At 39.8% G+C, this 20223-nt stretch overlaps 1 protein-coding gene across 1 annotated transcript in view; it reads left to right on the plus strand.

The window, feature by feature from the left end:
• Positions 1–20223, plus strand: part of MYO1E (myosin IE) — a 233999-nt gene that overhangs the window by 174973 nt on the left and 38803 nt on the right. The window contains exons 19-22 of the mRNA XM_027851470.1: positions 1760–1904; positions 11392–11506; positions 11725–11894; positions 14628–14773. Coding sequence (XP_027707271.1) covers positions 1760–1904; positions 11392–11506; positions 11725–11894; positions 14628–14773 — 576 coding nt within the window. The remainder of the gene's footprint in view (positions 1–1759; positions 1905–11391; positions 11507–11724; positions 11895–14627; positions 14774–20223) is intronic.

A 20223-nucleotide genomic window follows, 5' to 3' on the forward strand; every position in this document is an offset into this window, starting at 1 on the left:
AAAATCCCTACTAATGAACAGCAGTATTTCTGTTTGGCTTTGAATCATGACTTGCCACCATCTCACTAGGACTGAAATTGCAGGTGGCCCATGGGGCAAAGGAAATAAAGTGGGTGTAAATAAGTTATGTATAACTTGCACTAACAGGGCATTTTAAAAAATATCATGAATATGTATGATTGGAAAAAGAGGTGAAGCAGTAATGTTTTGCAAATGAGAAGTAACAGATGGAGTGCCTTAGTGTCACGTTGGTACCCCTAAAACACAAAAACAAAGAAAGACTTTCAGCACATTTTGTAAATGCTTTAAACAAGATTTATAGAAAAGCAAAGTGGAGGACTTAAAATATGCAGAAGTGAGTTGAGAGCCATAAGCATCAAAGTCTCATTACCCAGACCCCTGTTGGCTTAGGCAGGATTTAGGATCATCTGGGCCTGAGGAGGGCTGGAATTTACTTTTGAATCTCACAAAATGTTGCTAAATAATTTAATAGTTCAGACCAGACTATACGCAGGGAAATGTTTGGTCTACTTAGGAAAACAAATTTTTAGGGGCAGCTAGGTGGTGCAGTGGATAGAGCACCAGCCCTGAAGTCAGGAGGACCTGAGTTCAAATCTGGCCTCAGACCAAACACTTGACACTTACTAGCTGTGTGACCCTGGGCAAGTCCCTTAACCCTAATTGTCTTAAAAAAAAAATTTTTTTTTGAGTATTTTTAAAACACAGAGGCAACAACTATGCATACCACAAATTCACTTGCCAATTGAAAGTGGTGCCTTATTAAGTAGTACCTAGTAAAACTTCTTCTTGAGAAATCCATTTGTCAGAAGCAGTATGGATTAGAGATGTGGGGAGATAAGGTTGTGTAGGAAAGTTAGCACCAGACATGGGGAAGCCTAAACACTAAGTATAGGAATTGCGACTTAATGTAATGGGTAGTAAGGAGTTGCTGCTGGTTTTTGGACAGGAAAATATTATGAAGACATTGTTTTAGGAAGCTTGATCTGGGGATATTCAAGTGAAGGTATTCTGTCAATAATTGGACAGAATGAAGTGGAATGAGAGAGGTTAGAGCTGAAGATAATTTGGTTATTATTTTCATTTGTGTGAAAGCCTGTGGCAGAGGCTGGGTGGTGGGGGGATCAAGAGAAGAGGGAGATTCAGTGAGTGTAGGGCAAGAGAAGTAGAGGACCAAAGATGGCACTTTTACAGATATCCATAGCTAGAAGAAAAGGAAGAGGGGGGATCAAGGGAGGGGCAAAAAGGAGACAGAGACAAAAGAAAAGAAGCAGGACGTCAAATGCCCAGCAGTCAAGGAAGGACAACATTACAAAAAAGGATGATGGGCTAAATGCTACCAAAAAGTAGAGCATAGGAACTAAGAAAAAACTTTTAGATTTGCCCCCCTAAAAAAATAAAAATTCTTTGGTGGTACTTTAAGAATGTCATTGGAGAGCAGGAAATAATTAGAAAATTAGAAAATAGATTTCAGAGACTCAAGAAAGAAATGCTTAGATAGAAAGGGGATGTGTAGCTCTAATAAAACTGATAGCTATTTCAACAAAGTGTTTACTAACATGCTCCAGGTAAGCATTTTCCCAACCATTCTAATGGACTCCCAAGTCTTTCAGCTGTTCTTGCAATAGCACTCACCACTGAGCCCTGGGAACATTTGGGGCAAGAATCCTGCCCTCCTTCTCTTGGGAAAGCCCATAAAATTCTGAGTTCTTTCTCCGTGTTTTCTCCTCAATTGCCTCAGATATGCCATTCTGACCAAAGCCACTTGGCCATCATGGAAAGGAGATGAGAAGCAAGGTGTCCTTCACCTGCTGCAGTCAGTCAACATGGATGCTGATCAGTTCCAACTTGGAAGAAACAAAGTCTTCATCAAAGCCCCTGAATCTGTAAGTATGTATTGTTGAACATGACATGGCTGAACGCAGAAGGACCTCTTAGTCATCCAGGCAAGAAGACTTGTGGAAACCCAAATGATCACTAAATCATTGAGGGTGGTACTCACACATCTTGGCACATACCTATGCCTCTTCCCAGATGGCTGAGGAAAGCATAGGATGCTTAGACAACAACATATCCACATAGCTTAGAGAATTTAAGGCACACAGGACTATCTCAACATGTCAACATGGGAAGGAAGGAAGAACCTTTAGGAAAAAGGAAGGTTGTTGATAAATAATGTGTTTATACTCTGGAAGCACACAAAGTTAACAGATTTAGTGCACCTGTGAATGGCTTGTTAAAAAGTTGCAGAGGGAGGACTCACTGTGGTGTTATATCATTTTGGGTCTTCTTTCAGAGGTCTGTTCAAATGCTATCTCTTGCATGAGACCTTTGCTGATGCAATCTCCTCCTGCCTGCTAACATCCATCCCTCATGACCCCCTGAAATTACTTTGATTTTGCTTTGTGTATGTTTTTTCTTTACATATATGTAAAAATGTTTCTCTTCTCCTGATAGAGTATAAACTCTCTGAGGGCAAAGACAGTTTCACAGTTTCCTTTGTATCCCCAGGACCTAGCACATTGCCTGACATCACATAGTAGGCACTGAATAAATATTTGGTTTTTGATTCATGGGGGAACAAAAAAAGGCAGGGATAGAAGCACTTATGATTAGATTGGTAGAAATACTCATTATGCAAGTAACCTAGTCAAGCATAAATGTCTTGTAGTTCTCACACTTGTCAGACCTCAGTGTACCAGTTTAGAGAATTCTGTCTTTTCTGATGAGGAAGTTAGCTCTGTGTCAGAGCTATCTTTACACATATTATGACATATAAAATTACCCACAATGGGGGAAAACTCAACATGGTCACCAAATCATCAAGGGCAACTTTGAATGAATAAAAAATTTCTAGGTTGGAAGATTTGTAAGTTTGGCCCCAGGGTCCCTTAATGTACCCCCATAAGCTGCAAGATCCCCTTTAAGGAAACCAACAGATTTTGTGAAATTTGTTACCAGACCAGATGGAAATCGTAAGCACCAGTATTCACAGGGTGCCTCAAAACAGAATGGTGAGGCAGAACTCAGTAACTTGTTGCAAACATGACAAACTGACATCAAGTCAATAAGCATTTATTATGTTCTGGGTACTATCTTAGAGGAGGTTGCCCTAACTATTTTACAGAAGGCTTTTATAGGTAGGAAGAAGTACCCTCAATTTCTCCAAGAAGTAGAGGATGAAGACTAGAGCAGAAATCTATTCCTAGCCCAGAAAAGCGGACTAAGGAGTAGTGTTTGTATCATGAACTGGACAAAGTAGGCCTTTGATAACAGCATATAAAAATTATGTGGAAATTAAGATATTACATTTAGTCATGAAATTCTTACTAGGATATCAGAGCTTCTTTTCTGTGTTTTACAGCTTAAGAAGAACATGAACTTAGGAAGGGTTCAGTTACACACAATAAAAGAAAAGAGTTAGAAAATGGAATCTGAGGGGAGAAAAGAGCCTGATTAGAGCAAACCGATAGGGAACATAACCAGTTTTTAAGTCATAGTATCAGAAAATGTTAAAACTATCAGGGACCTTTTCCTGTTGTTGTTGTTCAGTTGTGTCCAACTCTTCATGATACCCTTTGAAGTTTTCATGGCAAAGATACTGGAGTAGTTTGCTATTTCCTTCTCAAGCTCATTTTATAAATGAGGAAACTGAGGCAAACAGGGTTAAGTGACTTGCCCAGGGTCACACAGCTATAGTAAGTATCTGAGGCTAGATTTGAACTCACAAAGATGAATCTTCCAAATGTGTTTACCACCATCAAGGAGGAGGTTGAGGCAAGGGTCTGAATAAAAGAGGGCTTCCCTATGCACGGTGAGATCCCTCTGTATGTTCCTGTTTGGCAATAACATTGTGCTGAGCCCTAGAACATTGCTGAACCTCCTGAATAAGATCCATAATTGCTTTTAAAAGTTCAGTCTAACTGGTCATGCATGAAAACCCATGTGAATGAAGAATGCCTATTGTCCAGACTATGATGTAATTCAATGGGCCATCCAAAGAGCCTATCCATCAATATACAATGCTGTTCATTGGCTATGAGATGGGCCCAAAGCTGACCAGGCAGAGGAGAGTAGGCTAAATTGTCTTTGGGAAATTTTGCAATGCTTTTAATGATTCCAGTCTTCTCCCTGCAACAAAAATCTATCTGCCTTTTAAAAATCAGTATTCTTCCAGTAATGCTCCATGGCTATGAGTCATAGAATATGACAGTCTCTGAAGAACTAAAACTTTAGGTCACCCAATGGGCATTGGAGTGTTGTATGGTGGGTGGAACACTATAACATGGTACCAAGGAAAAACTGCAATGAGAAATGTTGTAAAAGATGTCATCAGAAAGATGTATGACTAGAAAGTGAGTTGGGCCAATCATGTACCAGTGTTTTCTGTCATTAAATGTTAAGAGTTCTAGAGATGAGTCCCAGAACATTGGGTATACTCCTATTGAGATCTACCAGAAAGTATCAATTGGTCAATCAGTGAGCATTTAAGTGTTAACTATGTGCCAGGTGTTATATTTAGTGCTGGAGATACAAAGAAAAGTAAAAACATGGTATCTGCCCTCAAAAAACTCACCTTCCAATGGGAAAGACAATATCCAAATGACTAAGAGGAAACAAAACAAAAATAATAGCCCACATTTATGTAGCACTTGCTATAGGCCAGGCACCGTGCTAAGTGCTTTACTATTATTATCTCATTTGATCCTCACAATGACACCGGGAGGTAGGTGCTGTTATTATCCCCATTTTACAGATGAAAACTGAGGCAAACAAGTGAAGCGACCTGCCAGGGTCACACAGCTTGTAAGCATCCAAGACTGGAGTTAAACTCAGATCTTCTTGATTCTAGGCCCAGGCCTCTATCCGTTGCACCACTCAGCTATAGTATAAAGGGAGAAAAATATGGACAAGTGTTGTGTGGGATGAAAAGTCGTACTGGGTTGTAGTCTGTACCATTGGAGGAAGTATCCGCTTTGATGAGATCCCAAATTCATAAAAGTATTAATATATGTAGCTTCCATTAAAGAAGTCCCTCACTTCCCCATCTTATAATCTTTATCTTCATTCAAGGGTCAGCTCATATGGAACCATGTACAGTTCCCTGAACTCCCCAGCTATTAGTGTTCTCTTTCTTCTCAAATTACCTGTGTCCATATTGTTTTTGCCCAGTAATGTAACCTCCTTGTGACCAGGAACTATTTTTCTTTGTATTCCTAGTATGGCATCTTACACATAATAATTGTCTAATAAATGGTTATTGAATTGAATCGAATGATTGCAGAGGTTGGTTTACATTATTACAAGAGAGCCAAGAAAATTTACAATCATCAATGTTTTCAGGAGAGGAGAGAAAATGGTTATGAGGTGAGGGCTGCACCAAGTTGGATCTTTGCTTGGCAAGGCCTCATTTGTCTGCCTTTAAGTAGCAATTGCCTAGGAGAATGCCACAGAAGTCATGTTAATATTTTATCATGTCTTTGTGCAGTTGGTTTTGATACATTCAAGCATTTTCATGGCTTTTTGTTCCAATTCAGAACATCTGTCTCTTGGCCTTCAAAATATGAAATTAAATGGCACACATCGATAAAATCCATTTATGAAAAGGATGTGGTAGCATTTTGCACTTTGGTTTATTTGTAGTTTGCAGTGACTTCATTTCTATATTTAAAATTAAAATGTTGCGTCACATATCATTAAGCAACCCACAGAACAGTTCCTGTTTTTTTTTTCCTCCAATTTTTCTAAAGTGGGACCAACTGATTTATTGGTCCAATGCAGAACATCCTCTGTAGTTCTAGATCCTCTTTTGCTTTTCAACTTGCAGGTTTTCCTATGTAATTAAAACAGCCAACACATTTTAATGCCCTTTTATCTCTCCCTCCCTCTACTCCTTTGTTGAATTAGGAGGTTCAGCTCCAAAATTTCAAGGGTCTATATTTTTTTCTTTTTAATTTATCCTTCCCAATTGTGTGACTGGCATCATCTGAACCCCCCAGTTCCCACCCCCAGCTTGTGCACACACTCTTTAGTCACTGGCCCCCAGGTGCTGCTGCAAAGTCATCTTTCAGTGCTCTTTCACCATGTGATTTAGCTTTGGCCCTTGTAGTGACTCTGCTGAATGTGCAGAATGATCTGTTTGCTTTGAGAAGCCACATTGGACAGTAAAGCTCAAAGATGGAGGTATTTTTCCTTTTGCTAACCATCCTGGTTTCTAACCCCAGGGTTTTTTGCAAGCAATACAAAATTGAGCTGATCTTGGAGGGAAAGATCCCATTTGGCATTGCAACAGCCTCTAAGCAGTTGTGAATTGGTAGCCTCTTTGTTCTGTTTTGTGAGTCACTACTGTCTTTTCTCTGGTACTCCCAAAATAATTCCAAAAGCAAAAAAAAAAAAAAAAACTAAATATATTTGCTCAGAAATGCTCGAAGGAATAAGAAATACTCTCTTATCAAACTGTTTGAAAAGATGATTACTTTGGACAACTAAAATGAACTGAGATCACCTAAGAAATAGGGTAGATAAACCAGTGGGTACAAGTGGACTTTCCCTTCCTATTTGATTTTCATGGGATTCTGGTCCTGTGTTTGCTTATGGACATGTAGTCATATTAGGCTTGAAAGAAAAGTATAAGAACACTGAGATGGCCTGGGGGTTAGAGGGAGTACATTGAGTGTAGGTATGACCCCCTTTTCAACCAATCTTTTTGTGTATGGACAGTAGTTTCCAAGGGTTCTTTTCAACTTATTCAACCAATATTTATCTGAGAGAGAAAAGGCTTAGAGAAGTCTATACCCTCATGGAACTTACAGGGTTTAGTTGTTTGGGGAAGTAGAAAGGATCTAGAATGGTTATATTATTGCTATTGGACTTCTCATTTATAAGTTATGGTCTTAGAGGGTTGACTGGGGTACCAGGAGGTTCAGTGATACATGTCAAAGGCAAAATTTGAACCCAGGCTATCTTAACTGACTCCAAGGCCAACCCAGTGCATATTATCCCAATATACTCCTACTGGATGTTTCATGTAGAGAAATAAATATAATTCAAAATAACAAATGTGTAAAAGATAACCTATGTGAGGTACAAGTTAAAGGGAGTCATTATCTTCTAAAGGCTTCATGGAGGTGTTTGGTTGGGCTTGAAAGAGGAGTAAAAATTCAACAGGTGAAGAAGAAAAGGAGAACATCTAGATATGGTTGAGTAATTGACTGAAGCCAAGATAACAGGAAAGCTCAGAAAATTTCAGTGTAGACTATATATATATAGGGAGTAACAGAAAGATCATGAAGCACAGTGCCTAACACATGGTGGGTAATAGGGACTGAACACTGGTATAGAGAACTCCCTCTACAAGTGCAAGTGGGCATCTTCTCTACAATTTATAATTTTAAAGAATTGCCTAGGGTGCCAAGTGTCATGCAACCAGTAGGTATCAGAGGTGGGATTTGAACTCAGGTCTCCCAGGTTCCAATTCCAGCTTTCTATCCACTATACTACTCAGCCTCTCAGCACCTGGAAAGCACTAAATACTTTTGGACTGAATTCTTGGACCAGATAATCTGGATTGAATTTCAAGAACCTTTGTGACCTTGAGTAAGTCACTTAACCTCTATGGACCTCAATTATCTTAATTCTAATATGAGGCAGCAGGACTAGATGACCTCTAAGGTTCCTTCTAGCTCTGAAGAGATGCTGGCTGTGAATTCCAGACAGAGGAGTTTTAATTTTGCTAAGTAAGGAGTAATTAACAGGTCTTGGGTGCATGCAATGGGTGGCAAGACTAGATCTCAATGTAAAGAAGATGCCGGTCTGCTCTGTGTACAACAGGTGGATTGAAGGGACAGAGAATGAAGGTGAAAGAGTTGTCAGGGTGACACTAAAAGACTCCAGCTGAGGGGCAGCTAGGTGGTGCAGTGTAAAATAGTGCACTGGCCCTAGAGTCAGGAGGACCTGAGTTCAAATCCAGCCTCAGACACTTACTAGTTATATGACCCTGGGCAAGTCACTTAACCTTAGTTGCCCTCCCCTTGCCCCCACCAAAAAAATAAAGACCACAAATGGGTGGTAATATATTAAGGTGGTAACAGTGGGAATGAAGACTTGGGCAAGGAAACAAGAAATACTACGGAGGTAAAATTGGTGGGACCTGGTAACTTACTAGACAGTACAAGCAAGAGAGAATGGGTCAATGAAAACACCAAAATTTCTGTCATGGGAGATTAGATGAATATTCATGCCACTAATCAATCCAGTGAAATCCAAAGAAATGTTTAAAAAATCCATTTTTGTATATTCAAAGCAGTGAAGTGGCATAATGGACAGAAGAATGCTTGGTCAAGAAATTCTAAATTCATATCTAGCCTCAGACACTTATTAACTATATGTCCCTGGGCAAATTACTTAATCTCTGTCTGCCTCAGTTTCCTCAACTGTAAAGTGAACACCTACCTCACAGAGTTGTTGTGGGGATCAAATGAGATGATATTTGTAAAGAACTTAGCACAGTGCCTAACACACATAGTAGGTGCTTAATAAATGCTGATTCCCTTTTCCTTCTCTTCCCTTTCCTTTCCCTCATAGCATGATTCAGTAGAAAGAATGCTGGATTTAGAGTCCAAAGACCAGGATCTAAATCAGAGCTTTGCCACTTACCTATGTGTGCAATATTGGTCAAGTAACTGAGTCTTAGAACCTCAGTTTTCTTCTATCTATCTATCCATATGTATGTATCTATATCCATATATCTAGACATATTTATGTGTGTATATATGTATATACACACACACACACATATATTTCAGCTCTAAATCTATGAACTTATGACAAGATGAATTTAAGATGCTGGTGGGGGACAGTGAAATGGAGATGCCAATTAGGTAGCTGGATATATAAGTCCATATTTTGGATATATATGCCTCCATACACAAGTATGGAGGCATAGATTTTGGAAGTCAACTGTATCCAGATAGTAGTTGAAGCCATGAGGATGAGCGAGGTTGCCAAGGGAGAAAGTGTAGAAAATACAGGAACAACGATAGACCCTAGAGGAACATTGAGCATATGGGCTCAGGGAGAGGAGGCAAGAAATAACCCCTTAGAAAAGTAAGAGGAAAACTGACAGAAGGTGTGGTGTCTCCAATGACAGGCAAGGAGCAAGAACCTTGCACAGTGTGTGGCACATGGTATTGACTGATGACTGACAGGTTGAGGGGAACAATGATCATCAACAGTCTCTTTACCATGACCATTGGGTTTGGTAACTAGGAAGTCATTGGTGACTTTGAGAGAACAGCTTCAGTAGCACAGTGGGTACAGAAGACAGATTGCAAGAAGTTGATGGGAGTGTGGGTGGTGAGGAATATAGAAATATGAAACAAGAAATAAAGTCCTGTTCCTTCATAACTAAGCCCAGTTATTTTTATCGGAATATTTTTACTATGGGCTTTCAGTTTTCTTCATTGTAGGATTTTTCCTTTCAGTTTCATTCTGTGAAGTCAGGGACATTGCTCCATATTAAAAAAAAAAAAAAGTTTGATGAGTATTAGAGGAAGGAAAACAAAAGGCAGGGAAATCATTTTGCCCATCTTAATTAATACAACTTTCATGATTGATCAATCCGTGCTAATCACCTTTTCAAAAAGCGACCTTAAGTTGATACGGCTTTACAGTGGCAAAAACTCATTTCATGTTTTATCACTTTCAGTTTGGAGATTATTTGCAAAAGCACAATAGATGGGAAACTAATGTTTTTCACATAATGTAAAATCAGCCACTCGCCTTTTCAGGGCCCAAGATCTGCCTTGAATATATGTTGAAATGGATTTTTCCAATTCTTTAAAAGGACTGTATATAATACCAAGTATCAATTACTTAAATAGGCATTTTAAAAAATATCTGATGTGTTTGACAGTGTGAGGGACACTACATATAAGACATGATCCCTACCCTCAAAAAATTTACCATCCAATTAGGGAAATAAGACTAATACACATGAAGCAGTGAAGTGGCACAGTGGATAGAACACTGGACCTGGAGTCAGGAAGACCCAATTACAAATCTGACCTCATGCTTACTAGCTATGTGAGCCTGGGCAAGTCACTTAAACACTGCATCCTTCAGTTTCCTCTTCTGTAAAACAGGGATAGCACCCAACCTCTCAGGTTTGCTGTGAGAATCAAATGAAATAATATTTGTAAAGCACTTTATAAATCTTAAAACTCTATATGAATGCTAATTGTTATTATTTTAAAAATATAAAACTATATGAAATCCTGCTGAATTACATGATGCAAGCTTTACAATCAGGTCCATTTGTCCTCTATCACAAGAAGTTTATGAGAAGTAATATCTGCATGAGCATCAGTTACTGAAATGTTTTCCCCCCAGTTGAGGATAGATAACTGAGAAACAGCATGGCATAGTGGATAGAGAGTTGGGTCAAAGTCCAGGGTTCAGTACCACCTCTGTGTACCTCTGGTACACACACACCTGGGCAAGTCATAATGTTTTAAGCAACTCTCTAAGACTATAAATAACAAAGAAGGTGCTAACCTGCCTTAGTAGAGAGAGCTCACTCCCCTGGGAGCTCATTTATACCAGTGAGATCACAGATTCAGTCCCAATCTCTATCTCTTTATAGGATCATTGATTTAGAGCTAGAAGGAACCTTGGAGGTAACCTAGTCCAATGCCTCATTTTAGAGTTAAGGTAACTGAGGCCCATAGAGATTAGGTGTCTTACCCAAGATCACAAAGGTAGTAATCAATAGAACTTGAAAATCAGCCCAGATTATCTGGTTCAAGAAGCAGTATACTTTTCATTGTATCATGCTTCCTCCCAAAGAAGAGGAAGCATATGAGTCTGCTTCAAACCCTTAATTCCCTTATCTCAAGATGAATCACAAAATTAAAAGCTCCCTTGACTAAGTAATTGAATTGACTGTATTTGTGGGGCCATCCATAGCGGAGCATGCCTTCAAGTCTCTGCTACCAGGGACTCTGAGATTGGCAGATCACTTGAATTTGGGAGTTGTGAGTTTCAGAGGGCTAAGCAGTTAGTCTGGTACCAAGATGGTGAGACTCTGCGAGCAGTGAATCACCAGACCACCTAAAGAGGGGAGTACTGATTCAGGTTGAAATAGAGCTTGTAGCTCTAGGAAGACTCAGTCTCAAAAGAAAACCAAAAAACGGTTGGTAGATTATTGCATATAGTGTCAGAAACTGTCAATAGGTCAGCTTTGATTAACTTTTTTTTTGTCACTAGGCAGAGTTCACTGAGGGAGGGAGGAACAGGGAAATGACTGATATAAAATAAAAGACATCAATAAAACTCAGAAAATAGCTGATGTTTGTTTTCCTCTCCATTTAACAGTTATTTCTTTTGGAAGAAATGAGAGAGAGAAAATATGATGGGTATGCTCGGGTGATACAGAAAACTTGGAGGAAATTTGTGGCCCGGAAGAAATATGTCCAAATGAGAGAAGAAGGTATGTAAATAAATTGATCATGCATTTATCAAGTCTTGAAACCAGGCCAGCACCAGATGGATCTGGAATTTATCATTATTTTTGCCAGGATATTAACATACAATTCCCTTAGAAGATTCGCATAATACTCTCTATACTTTCATGCTAAGTTCTTTTCTGCTCCTTCTTACATGATCATTTCTTCCCTTTGTGTTCTTTATCCTCTGGATGAATGTCAGCCTCTGACCTGCTCCTGAACAAGAAAGAGAGAAGGAGAAATAGCATTAACAGGAACTTCATTGGTGATTACATTGGAATGGATGAGCACCCAGAGCTCCGGCAGTTTGTTGGCAAACGAGAGAAGATTGACTTTGCAGATACAGTCATCAAGTATGACAGGAGATTCAAGGTAGGCACCAGGCCCCAGAAGTCACAAGACTGGCACTGAGCTGTATCTTTTGTAATTCCCAACAGCTTTACAAAATAGCTGCCTAACAATTCCCTTCGAGCAACTGACAATTTATACCAAGTGAGAAATAAATGTTGATTTGGCTTAGTTTTACTACCCACATGATCTGATAAATAATTGGTGAGTAAACATTTACAAGGCTGCTCAAGCCAACAAAGAGTCTTAGAAGACAGTCCTGCCTAATAAGAGAGAGGCAAATGTAAGCTTGATTTAAGGGGAAAACTCCCTAACAATTAGAGCTGTCCAAAAGAGGAATAGACAATTTCACATGTGGTAGTTTTCCCTCTTGCAAGAGGTCTTCAAGTAGATATGGTATGAGTTAGTAGCTAGGGACCTGGATTCAGATGCACCTCAGTCGCTTCCTGTGTGACTGCTCTCTGGTCCTCAGGTTACTGACCTACAAAATGGGGCAAGTAATAGCACTTTCTTCACAGAATAGTGAATGAGATAATGTATGTAAAATTCTTTGCAGCTCCATCTAAATTTTGGCTAACATTACTATGATGTTGTAGAGAAGATCCTTGGTCAAGGATGGTTTAGAATGGCTAGCCTCTGGGGTCCATTCCAAATCTGAGATTCTGAAAGTTCTAATGTAGTGGCAGAATTAGGAGCTGAATACAAGTTGCTCTGCCAGCCTTGGATTTCATCAATGATCCCAGTTCTTCTGCCATGGATGCCTTTAAGGTGGCTCATATTAGGGACCCTCCCTCTTTTCTGTAATTCTTCCCCTCTTCCTCCACTCTTTAATCATTAAGAATGCCTCCAGGAAGGCACCACTACTCAAGTAGTGATACTTGGGGCCTAGACAATTATGAGCTAGAAAATACTTCTAGACCATGGAAGGAGTGAAATCAGATGGAGACATTCTTAGTGATTAAGAAATGAAGGGGAGGATTTAGAGAAAGGAAGTAAGGAGTGACACAAAAATGAGATATCTTAAAGGCATCCGTGGCAAAAGAGGTAGTGTCATTGATGAAATCCTAGACTGGCAGAGTGACCTGGATTCAGGGACTAACTCTGCCACTCCCAGAGGTATGCCTGGCATGATCACTTTTACTAGGCTTGGCTTTGTTTTCCTTACCCATAAAATAGAGGAAGATATCCCTGATCTTTGCCTATCTCTCCCTCTCCCCCAGGGCTGTTTAGTGAGGACAAGTCAGAATAAACAATCAAACCAAGAAAGTCCTCCAGCATCTTCAGTGACTATTTATTGTTGTTGTTAGATAATAGCTAGCATGTATATAGCATTGTGAAGTTTGTAAAGTCATTTGCACAAGTTAGCTCATTTGACTCTCACAACCTGTGAGGTACTATTATTAGGTACCTTTTTACAGATGAGGAAATAGAGGGGTTATGTGAGTTAATGTAGGGCTCCACAGAAACTAAGGTAGAATTTGATCTCAGGTCTTCCTGACTCCCAAGTCCAACACTATACCCCAAAGGTGCTGGCATCCTACCCAGGCATGAAGAATCTGGGGCTGATAATTGCAGTTGAGATGCCAAAGGTTAATAAAAAAAGGTTCTTTCACAATAGGCAACTTGGTTTTCAGTCAGCAAATACTGGGCTTCTTTCTGTGTATCCTCAGCAGCTATAAACAGTTTTCTCATTAGGGAGAAACTGTTTCTACTGTGCAAAAGGCACAAAGAATCTTGATAATTTAGGGAGTGTTTATCCAGTGTAAGGGCGCTATGAATTCTCTGCTCCATGGCACCACCACCAGCCACTTTCGTGTTATTTCACCACCTGTTAGTCCCTTCCCCCGAGACTGACTTGGAAACAGAGCTAAAACTCAAACCACAGTCTGTGTTGCTTTGTGTAGAATGATGCTCAAGTTTTGGCAAGAAAGTGTTTAAATTTTTGCCTTGCCATGAGATTTGCTGCCACCGATACACTACAGAGGAGGGGGAGGTAATTATAAAAGCTGCTGTCTGGGTGCTGACCCAGTTGCTGACGTAGCATGGGTATGGCCACTATTAGTCCCTCGAGCTCTGGGTAGTCTGCCTTTGGCCTAATGTCCCAGCATTCTTCATAAGATCTTAGATCCAGAACTAGATGATACCTTAGAGGTCATTTAGGGATTCTTAACCTGGGGTCTATAAACTTTTTTTTATTTTGATAACTATTTTTCAACATAATTGGTTTCCTTTGTCATCCTATGTAATTTTTTTTTTATTATTCTGAGAAGGGGTCCATAGGCCTTTCACTAGACTACCAAAGGGGTGGGGTACAAGACACAAAAAAGGTTAAGAAGCCCTAATTAGTCCAACTCTCTTATTTTCCAAATGAGGAAAGTAAAGGCCAGAAGAGCTGAATAAGTGACCAGGGTCATACAGGAAGTAAGGGAGTCCAGAATTGAACTCAGATCCTCTGGCTACAGGTCTAGTGCCCTGTTTACTACACCATACTCCCTCCTCAAAACGTTCCTCTTTATGTACTGGTTATTTGCCGTCGTGCTACCATATACATATTCTTCACCGATTGGGATGGTAGGGAAGGGGAGGCTTTACTTTGCTTTTAACTAAGATAATCTCCATGGTGGGCTGCTATACACGTCTTTACTACCACAAATCCAAACCATTCAGGATATTCTTGCTTGAATCTCTTCCATTGGTGTCATTTTAATCACTATCAATTCTACCCCCCCTCCTTCCTGTGTTCATCTTTCATTACAGGGTATAAAACGAGACTTAGTTCTTACCCCGAAGTGTTTGTATTTGATCGGACGAGAAAAGGTGAAGCAGGGGCCTGATAAGGGCCTGATGAAGGAGGTGCTGAAGCGGAGAATTGAGATGGAAAGGATTCTGTCTGTGTCCCTCAGGTGAGTAACAAAATCAGTCCTAGATCAGGGCTACACCATCTCCCTGCAGCCTGCCAGGAATGGTCAAGGAAAGGTTTATGGCTGCTTTCCAGGCGTATTTCAAGTCATAGACAGTTATAGCTGGGGGGTGGGGGTGGGGGGAAAACCTTAGAGAACACCTGCACAAATGGTATGGCAGAAATCATTCCTTTTTTTCCTTCATCCCAAAATGGAAATCTTAACTTCATGAGCAGCCACGTGGACCTTGGTACAATGGGAACAAAACACCAAGAAGCTATTTATGGCTGTGTATGTAATAATAGCAGTTTGCATTTGTATAATGCTTCATGGTATAAAAAGCATTTTGCATATATTACCTAATTTGATCCTCAGAAAGATCCCTGTGAATTAGTGCATGTGTTATTATCCCTATTTTATAGCTAAAGCTCAAAGCTAAAGTATCTGGCTCAAGGTCATAGAGCTAATTAAACAGGTAGAGCTGGGAACTGAAACCATTTCTTTGACCCTTGACCCTGCACAATATTATATCCTCTATTCCAACTCACTAATGTGTGTTAATATGACAATCATTAAACAAAGATGGTGAAAAAGAAAACAGATGATGTTTTAGTCAATCAATAAGCATTTATTAAGTGCATACTATGTGCTAGATACTGTGGTAAGGGCTTCAGGATTTAAAGAAAGTCAGAAAACAATCCTTGCCTTCAGGAAGCTTACATTCTAAGGGTGAAGACAACATTCTTTAAAAAAATAGGTACATACAGAATAATTGAAAGGTAATTTTAGAGAAGAAGCCTCCAGTAACCAGGTCTATGGGAGAGGGAGAGGGAAGAAAACAGGGGTGGGAAGGGCCTCCTGAAGAAGATGACATTTAAGCTAGGTCTTAAAGGAAGCCAGAGATTCTATGAGGTGAAGGTGATCTGTGTGATTCAAAACCCACAGAGCGCTTTCCAAAGGCCATCCCTCAGCCTGAAGGCAACAGGGATGACTGACCACAGTGGTGCCAGCAAGGGCTAGCGGGGGATGGAGAGGGGTGGCATCCTCTCCCTGGCAGCTGCCTTGCAGCCTATTTGGCCAACCTGCTCAATGATGCTAAAGTTATCAGCAAGTAGCCTAGGTTGACCCTGGGTGCTAAAAGCTACACCTGGAAAACCCCTTATCTTCATGAAACCCTGATGAGAGGAAATAACTCTTAACACCTGGAAAACAGGAAGAGAGGCTTCTGATGGCCCCCAGCCTCCCATTCCAAGTCTTTCCTCCTTGAGTCATGTTTCCGGGATTTTGGGGGGTTGTTGATACCCCTTCCAGAGAAGCTCTTTGGTCCCTATTTCACAAAGAATGACGTACAAGATGAGAACCAGGAAAATAGCTGTTTAAGCAAACTGGGGGGAGGGGAGGGGGGGCCGGGAGCCAAGCTCTCAAAATTCTTAAAGCATAATCAGCAAAAACTGTAGTACTCAGGAAATTCAAAAGTTGTATGTGCTCAAGTCTCTGTCTTGCTAGGCTCAAAATCCTGGCACTAGAGTGATTGGCTGAATAATCTGAAGCAGATTTCCAGTTGTGCCTAATCTTGTCTGTGGCATCATGGTTTTCAATTACGTACTTAGTTGTGTCCCAAGCAAAGGAGGAGGGGGGAGGTGGGGGATTTTAAAAGATGCCAATTCAGGATGTGGTAAAGTTTTTAGGCAGATGAGTCCATCAAAGTTTCTGTCTTTCCACCAAATTCAGTCTGATCTATTTCATTGCTGAAGATTTAACAGGGAAGGCCTAAAGCCATGCCTGGCTTTCAGATGCCCTTCATAGCAATTACACAAATTGCCAGTCTCATAGAAAGTCACTTGCCTGTTGCCTGTTATCCAGAAAGCTGAGTAACGCTTATCAAATGAGACAGTGATTACAAAGTGCTGAGCATAGTTCCTGTCACGTAGGGCTGCATAAATGCTATTACTATTATTGTGAAAGCTTCCTGCTCTCCATACTTAACCACAGCTAGCTTTGAGGTAGCTGAAGCTCACCAAGTGCCCCTCATAGTCCCTAGGGGACATTCTAGTTACTACAAGAGTGCCAAGCGGGAGGCTTTTTTTCAACTAGGGCTAGACTGTGAAGAGATGGGTTCTGCCTTTCTTGGCTGCGTTCTCTGTATATTTTACAGTAGCCGCAGAAGAAAACTGGGAAAGTAGGAACTCTAGCTCTGTGTGTGCTCATTTCTTCTGAGAAGAGAGTAGAGATCCTTCTTCAGTTTATTCTTTCACTTACTGACTTGAAGCCAGTGTTTGACCTTCTTTTTTGTTATTATATTTTTATTTATAACTCTTTAGATATAAATACATAAAGATATTAAGATATAAGGTATAAACATAATAGAATACACAAATAATAAATATGAAGAGATATTTTATACCTTTATTTTTATGTCACTTAATGTTCCCCTTTCTTTTGAAAAGAACTATCCCTTACTTTAAAAAAAAAATAAGTGGGGGCAGCTAGGTGGTACAGTGGATGGGGTACTGGCCCTGGAGTCAGGAGGACCTGAGTTCAAATCTGGCCTCAGATACTTACTAGCTGTGTGACCCTGCAACAAGTCACTTAACCCTAATTGCCTTTAAAAAAAATAAAGAAATAAAAAAATTAATTCAGCAAACCTATCGACAATATTGAAAGAGTCTGATGTTATATGCAATGTTCATAGGCTGTGACATTCTTTTAGTCATTTACATGTACAGTAGGATTCATTCCCAAGCCAGGCCCGTGGCCCTGGGATTTACATTCTTTTATTTATTTATTCTTAAGAAATTCACATTTTATTGGTTGGCCCCCTTTTTTGTGTCGTTTTGGAAACAAATCTCAATATAAATATAAAAACAGGACAGATCTTGTATAATAGGTTATCGCTTAATATTATTTATAAGAAAAAAATTTTGCATGAAAAAATACATCCAAGAATTATAGGTATGTCTAATAGTAAAGGAAGAATTACTTGCTTTCCTGTCCCCAAACATGCAAACATCCACATACATTTTCAGTGAAGGAAAAGTGTTTTTAAGAGTGAATATTATAGAAAACCACATTCTTAGACTTCATTGTACTTGATTATAAAAATACAAGTAAGTTACATTCTTGAAATGTTTCCTCCCAGATTGCTTACCTTGATTTTTTTTTCTGGTCCCCGGTGAGAAGGGCAGCATATGTTGATAATACTGACTTGTTTGTGTACCTGGTCCAAAGTTTGACCCTTATAGTAGGAGCATCTGGAAAATAAGGCAGGAATGGGCTCCAGCTGAATTAAAACCTAGTTTGAGGAAAAAAGAAAGCTTCATTCCTGATGAAATTTTGTTTTGGTTTATAATTAATACAGATGGCATCTATGATGGATATTATTCCTACATCTTCTTTTACCCATGAGTTAGAGCATTAACAAGAACCCTGCTAGAAGAGAAATCAGGTAGACTTTTGTTTGTGTGGAATCAAATCTGGAGGGGAAAAAGACATGAAAACTTCATGTTCTGTGTTTTCAAAATTATTTGGAGAAATCCTGAAATAAAGACTTGATAGTTGTCCTATTTGTAGGAAGATGTGGAAAGTAGAACAACTGCTGAACACCTTTAGAATTAATAAGGCTTATTAACTGTATTGTTCTGCTACAGTTCTTGAAGCCCTAAGCTCTGGCCAGTCCAAATGGGCCTAGCCACCAACTGGTATGTCCATTATCCAATGAGGGCCAGCTTTGTTGAGTTCAGGGATATTCAGAAGCAGCAGATTAGGTACAAGGATCAATCTTATTTGGCCACAGATAACTCAGGAAGACTCAAACTAAGGGAGATCCCAGTTGCAACCTGTGTCAGGAGAAGCCAAAACCACCTGGACAAAATCACAGATCACCAAAGTACTGGGATATACTAACTCTCATACACAATAGAGAGCAAGCTGGGCAATGTAAGCTGGATGCTTAGATCACTTAAATCAGTGATGTCAAACTTAAATAGAAATGGGGACCACTAAAGCATACATAAAAATCCCAGCGGATCATATTTTGACTTAGAAAACCATATGGTTTTTTATGTCTTTTCATGAATATATCAGCACATTAAAATCAGATAGAAATTACATTTTAATCTGGTTCAAGCCTCACTTGGGAGTGCCGTGAGCTGCACATAGCCCTCAGATCACATGTTTGACTCCTCCAACAACTCATTTTTCAAACAGTAATGATATTACCCAAATAGGGTGCATAGTTCACTGCAGGTAGTAGCAACGCCAGCAGTTTGAAGAGCATGTGAAGATGCTGCCTGTCATCAGAGGGGGTAAACCACAGGTGGTAAAGGAGGCATACATTGTCAGACAAGGCCAACACATTGAATTGTCTTGCATACTTCTTTGTTTTAAAAGATAGTTTTGTTCAGGCTGGGGTGAAGAAGGGAGATTCATTGCAAAGTAATTGCATCTTTTTCCCCAAGATCATCAATAAAGCATTAAAAAGAGAATAATATAAATGGTAATATTGCCCGGGTCAATTGAAACAGGAAAAATCCCCTGGCCTAAATAAAAACTATACTTGAAGACTGATATCAGCAGATCCAACAATAATGGATGACTTGGCAGGATGTGGAATCATCAGAGGGTGTAAATACTCCCATACATAGATTTAGTCATCTGCAGATTTCAGAGTCCTGGCATATTTCCTGAATCTCAGAACACAGAGTCATCAGTTCTTATTTCAAATGGCAGTTTGACTCCTGGTCATGCATTGATCTGGTCCAGCTCTTACCTGTAAAAACTCTGACCACTAACAGGATATCCACAAGCTGTGGCGTCTCAGCATCTTTTCATTCCTGTTGTCAGTGTTGCTGAGAGGTGCCTTGTTGAACCTTGAAGGATGATTGGGTAAAGGAGGAGAAATTGTCATGGCCAGAGTAGAGGGTCTGATTCAAACTCCATTTGAGAAGCCATTTAATTTTAAGGAAGGTACATTCTAGGGTGGGCAGCACAAACCTATCCCTCATGACCAGTTGACTGGCAGAATTGGTATATTTGGGCATGACCATGGGCCTAGTTTATATATGTCTCAGAATGTCAGAGACAGAAGGAAACTCAGAGGTAATCTGTTTCAACCTGTACCAAAATCCCTTCAATTTCCTTTCCTTCTCCTCCCCATTTCCTGAATTATTCCTTGTGAATAAGGAGTGAAAATCATGCTTGGACCCTCTGTTTGAACCCCTGAATCTGGTAAATATTCAGGTCCCCAAAGAATCATAGACCTTGTCACTTGTTACCTTGTTAACTGTGTTACCTTGTTGTGTTAACTTGTGCTATCGGTTACCTTGGTAACTGTGTTACCAAATTGGCCTTTGTACCCTTCCCTTTATTCTTTGTTTGATGGGTTGCCATAGCAAAATAATCCATCCCTTAGTGACCAATCTGCAGGTAGTATTTAAAACATAGGTGGATAAAGA

This window comes from Vombatus ursinus, unplaced genomic scaffold (genome assembly GCF_900497805.2).
Source record: "Vombatus ursinus unplaced genomic scaffold, bare-nosed wombat genome assembly UNPS02009205.1, whole genome shotgun sequence".
NCBI classification, from domain to species: Eukaryota; Metazoa; Chordata; class Mammalia; order Diprotodontia; family Vombatidae; genus Vombatus; species Vombatus ursinus.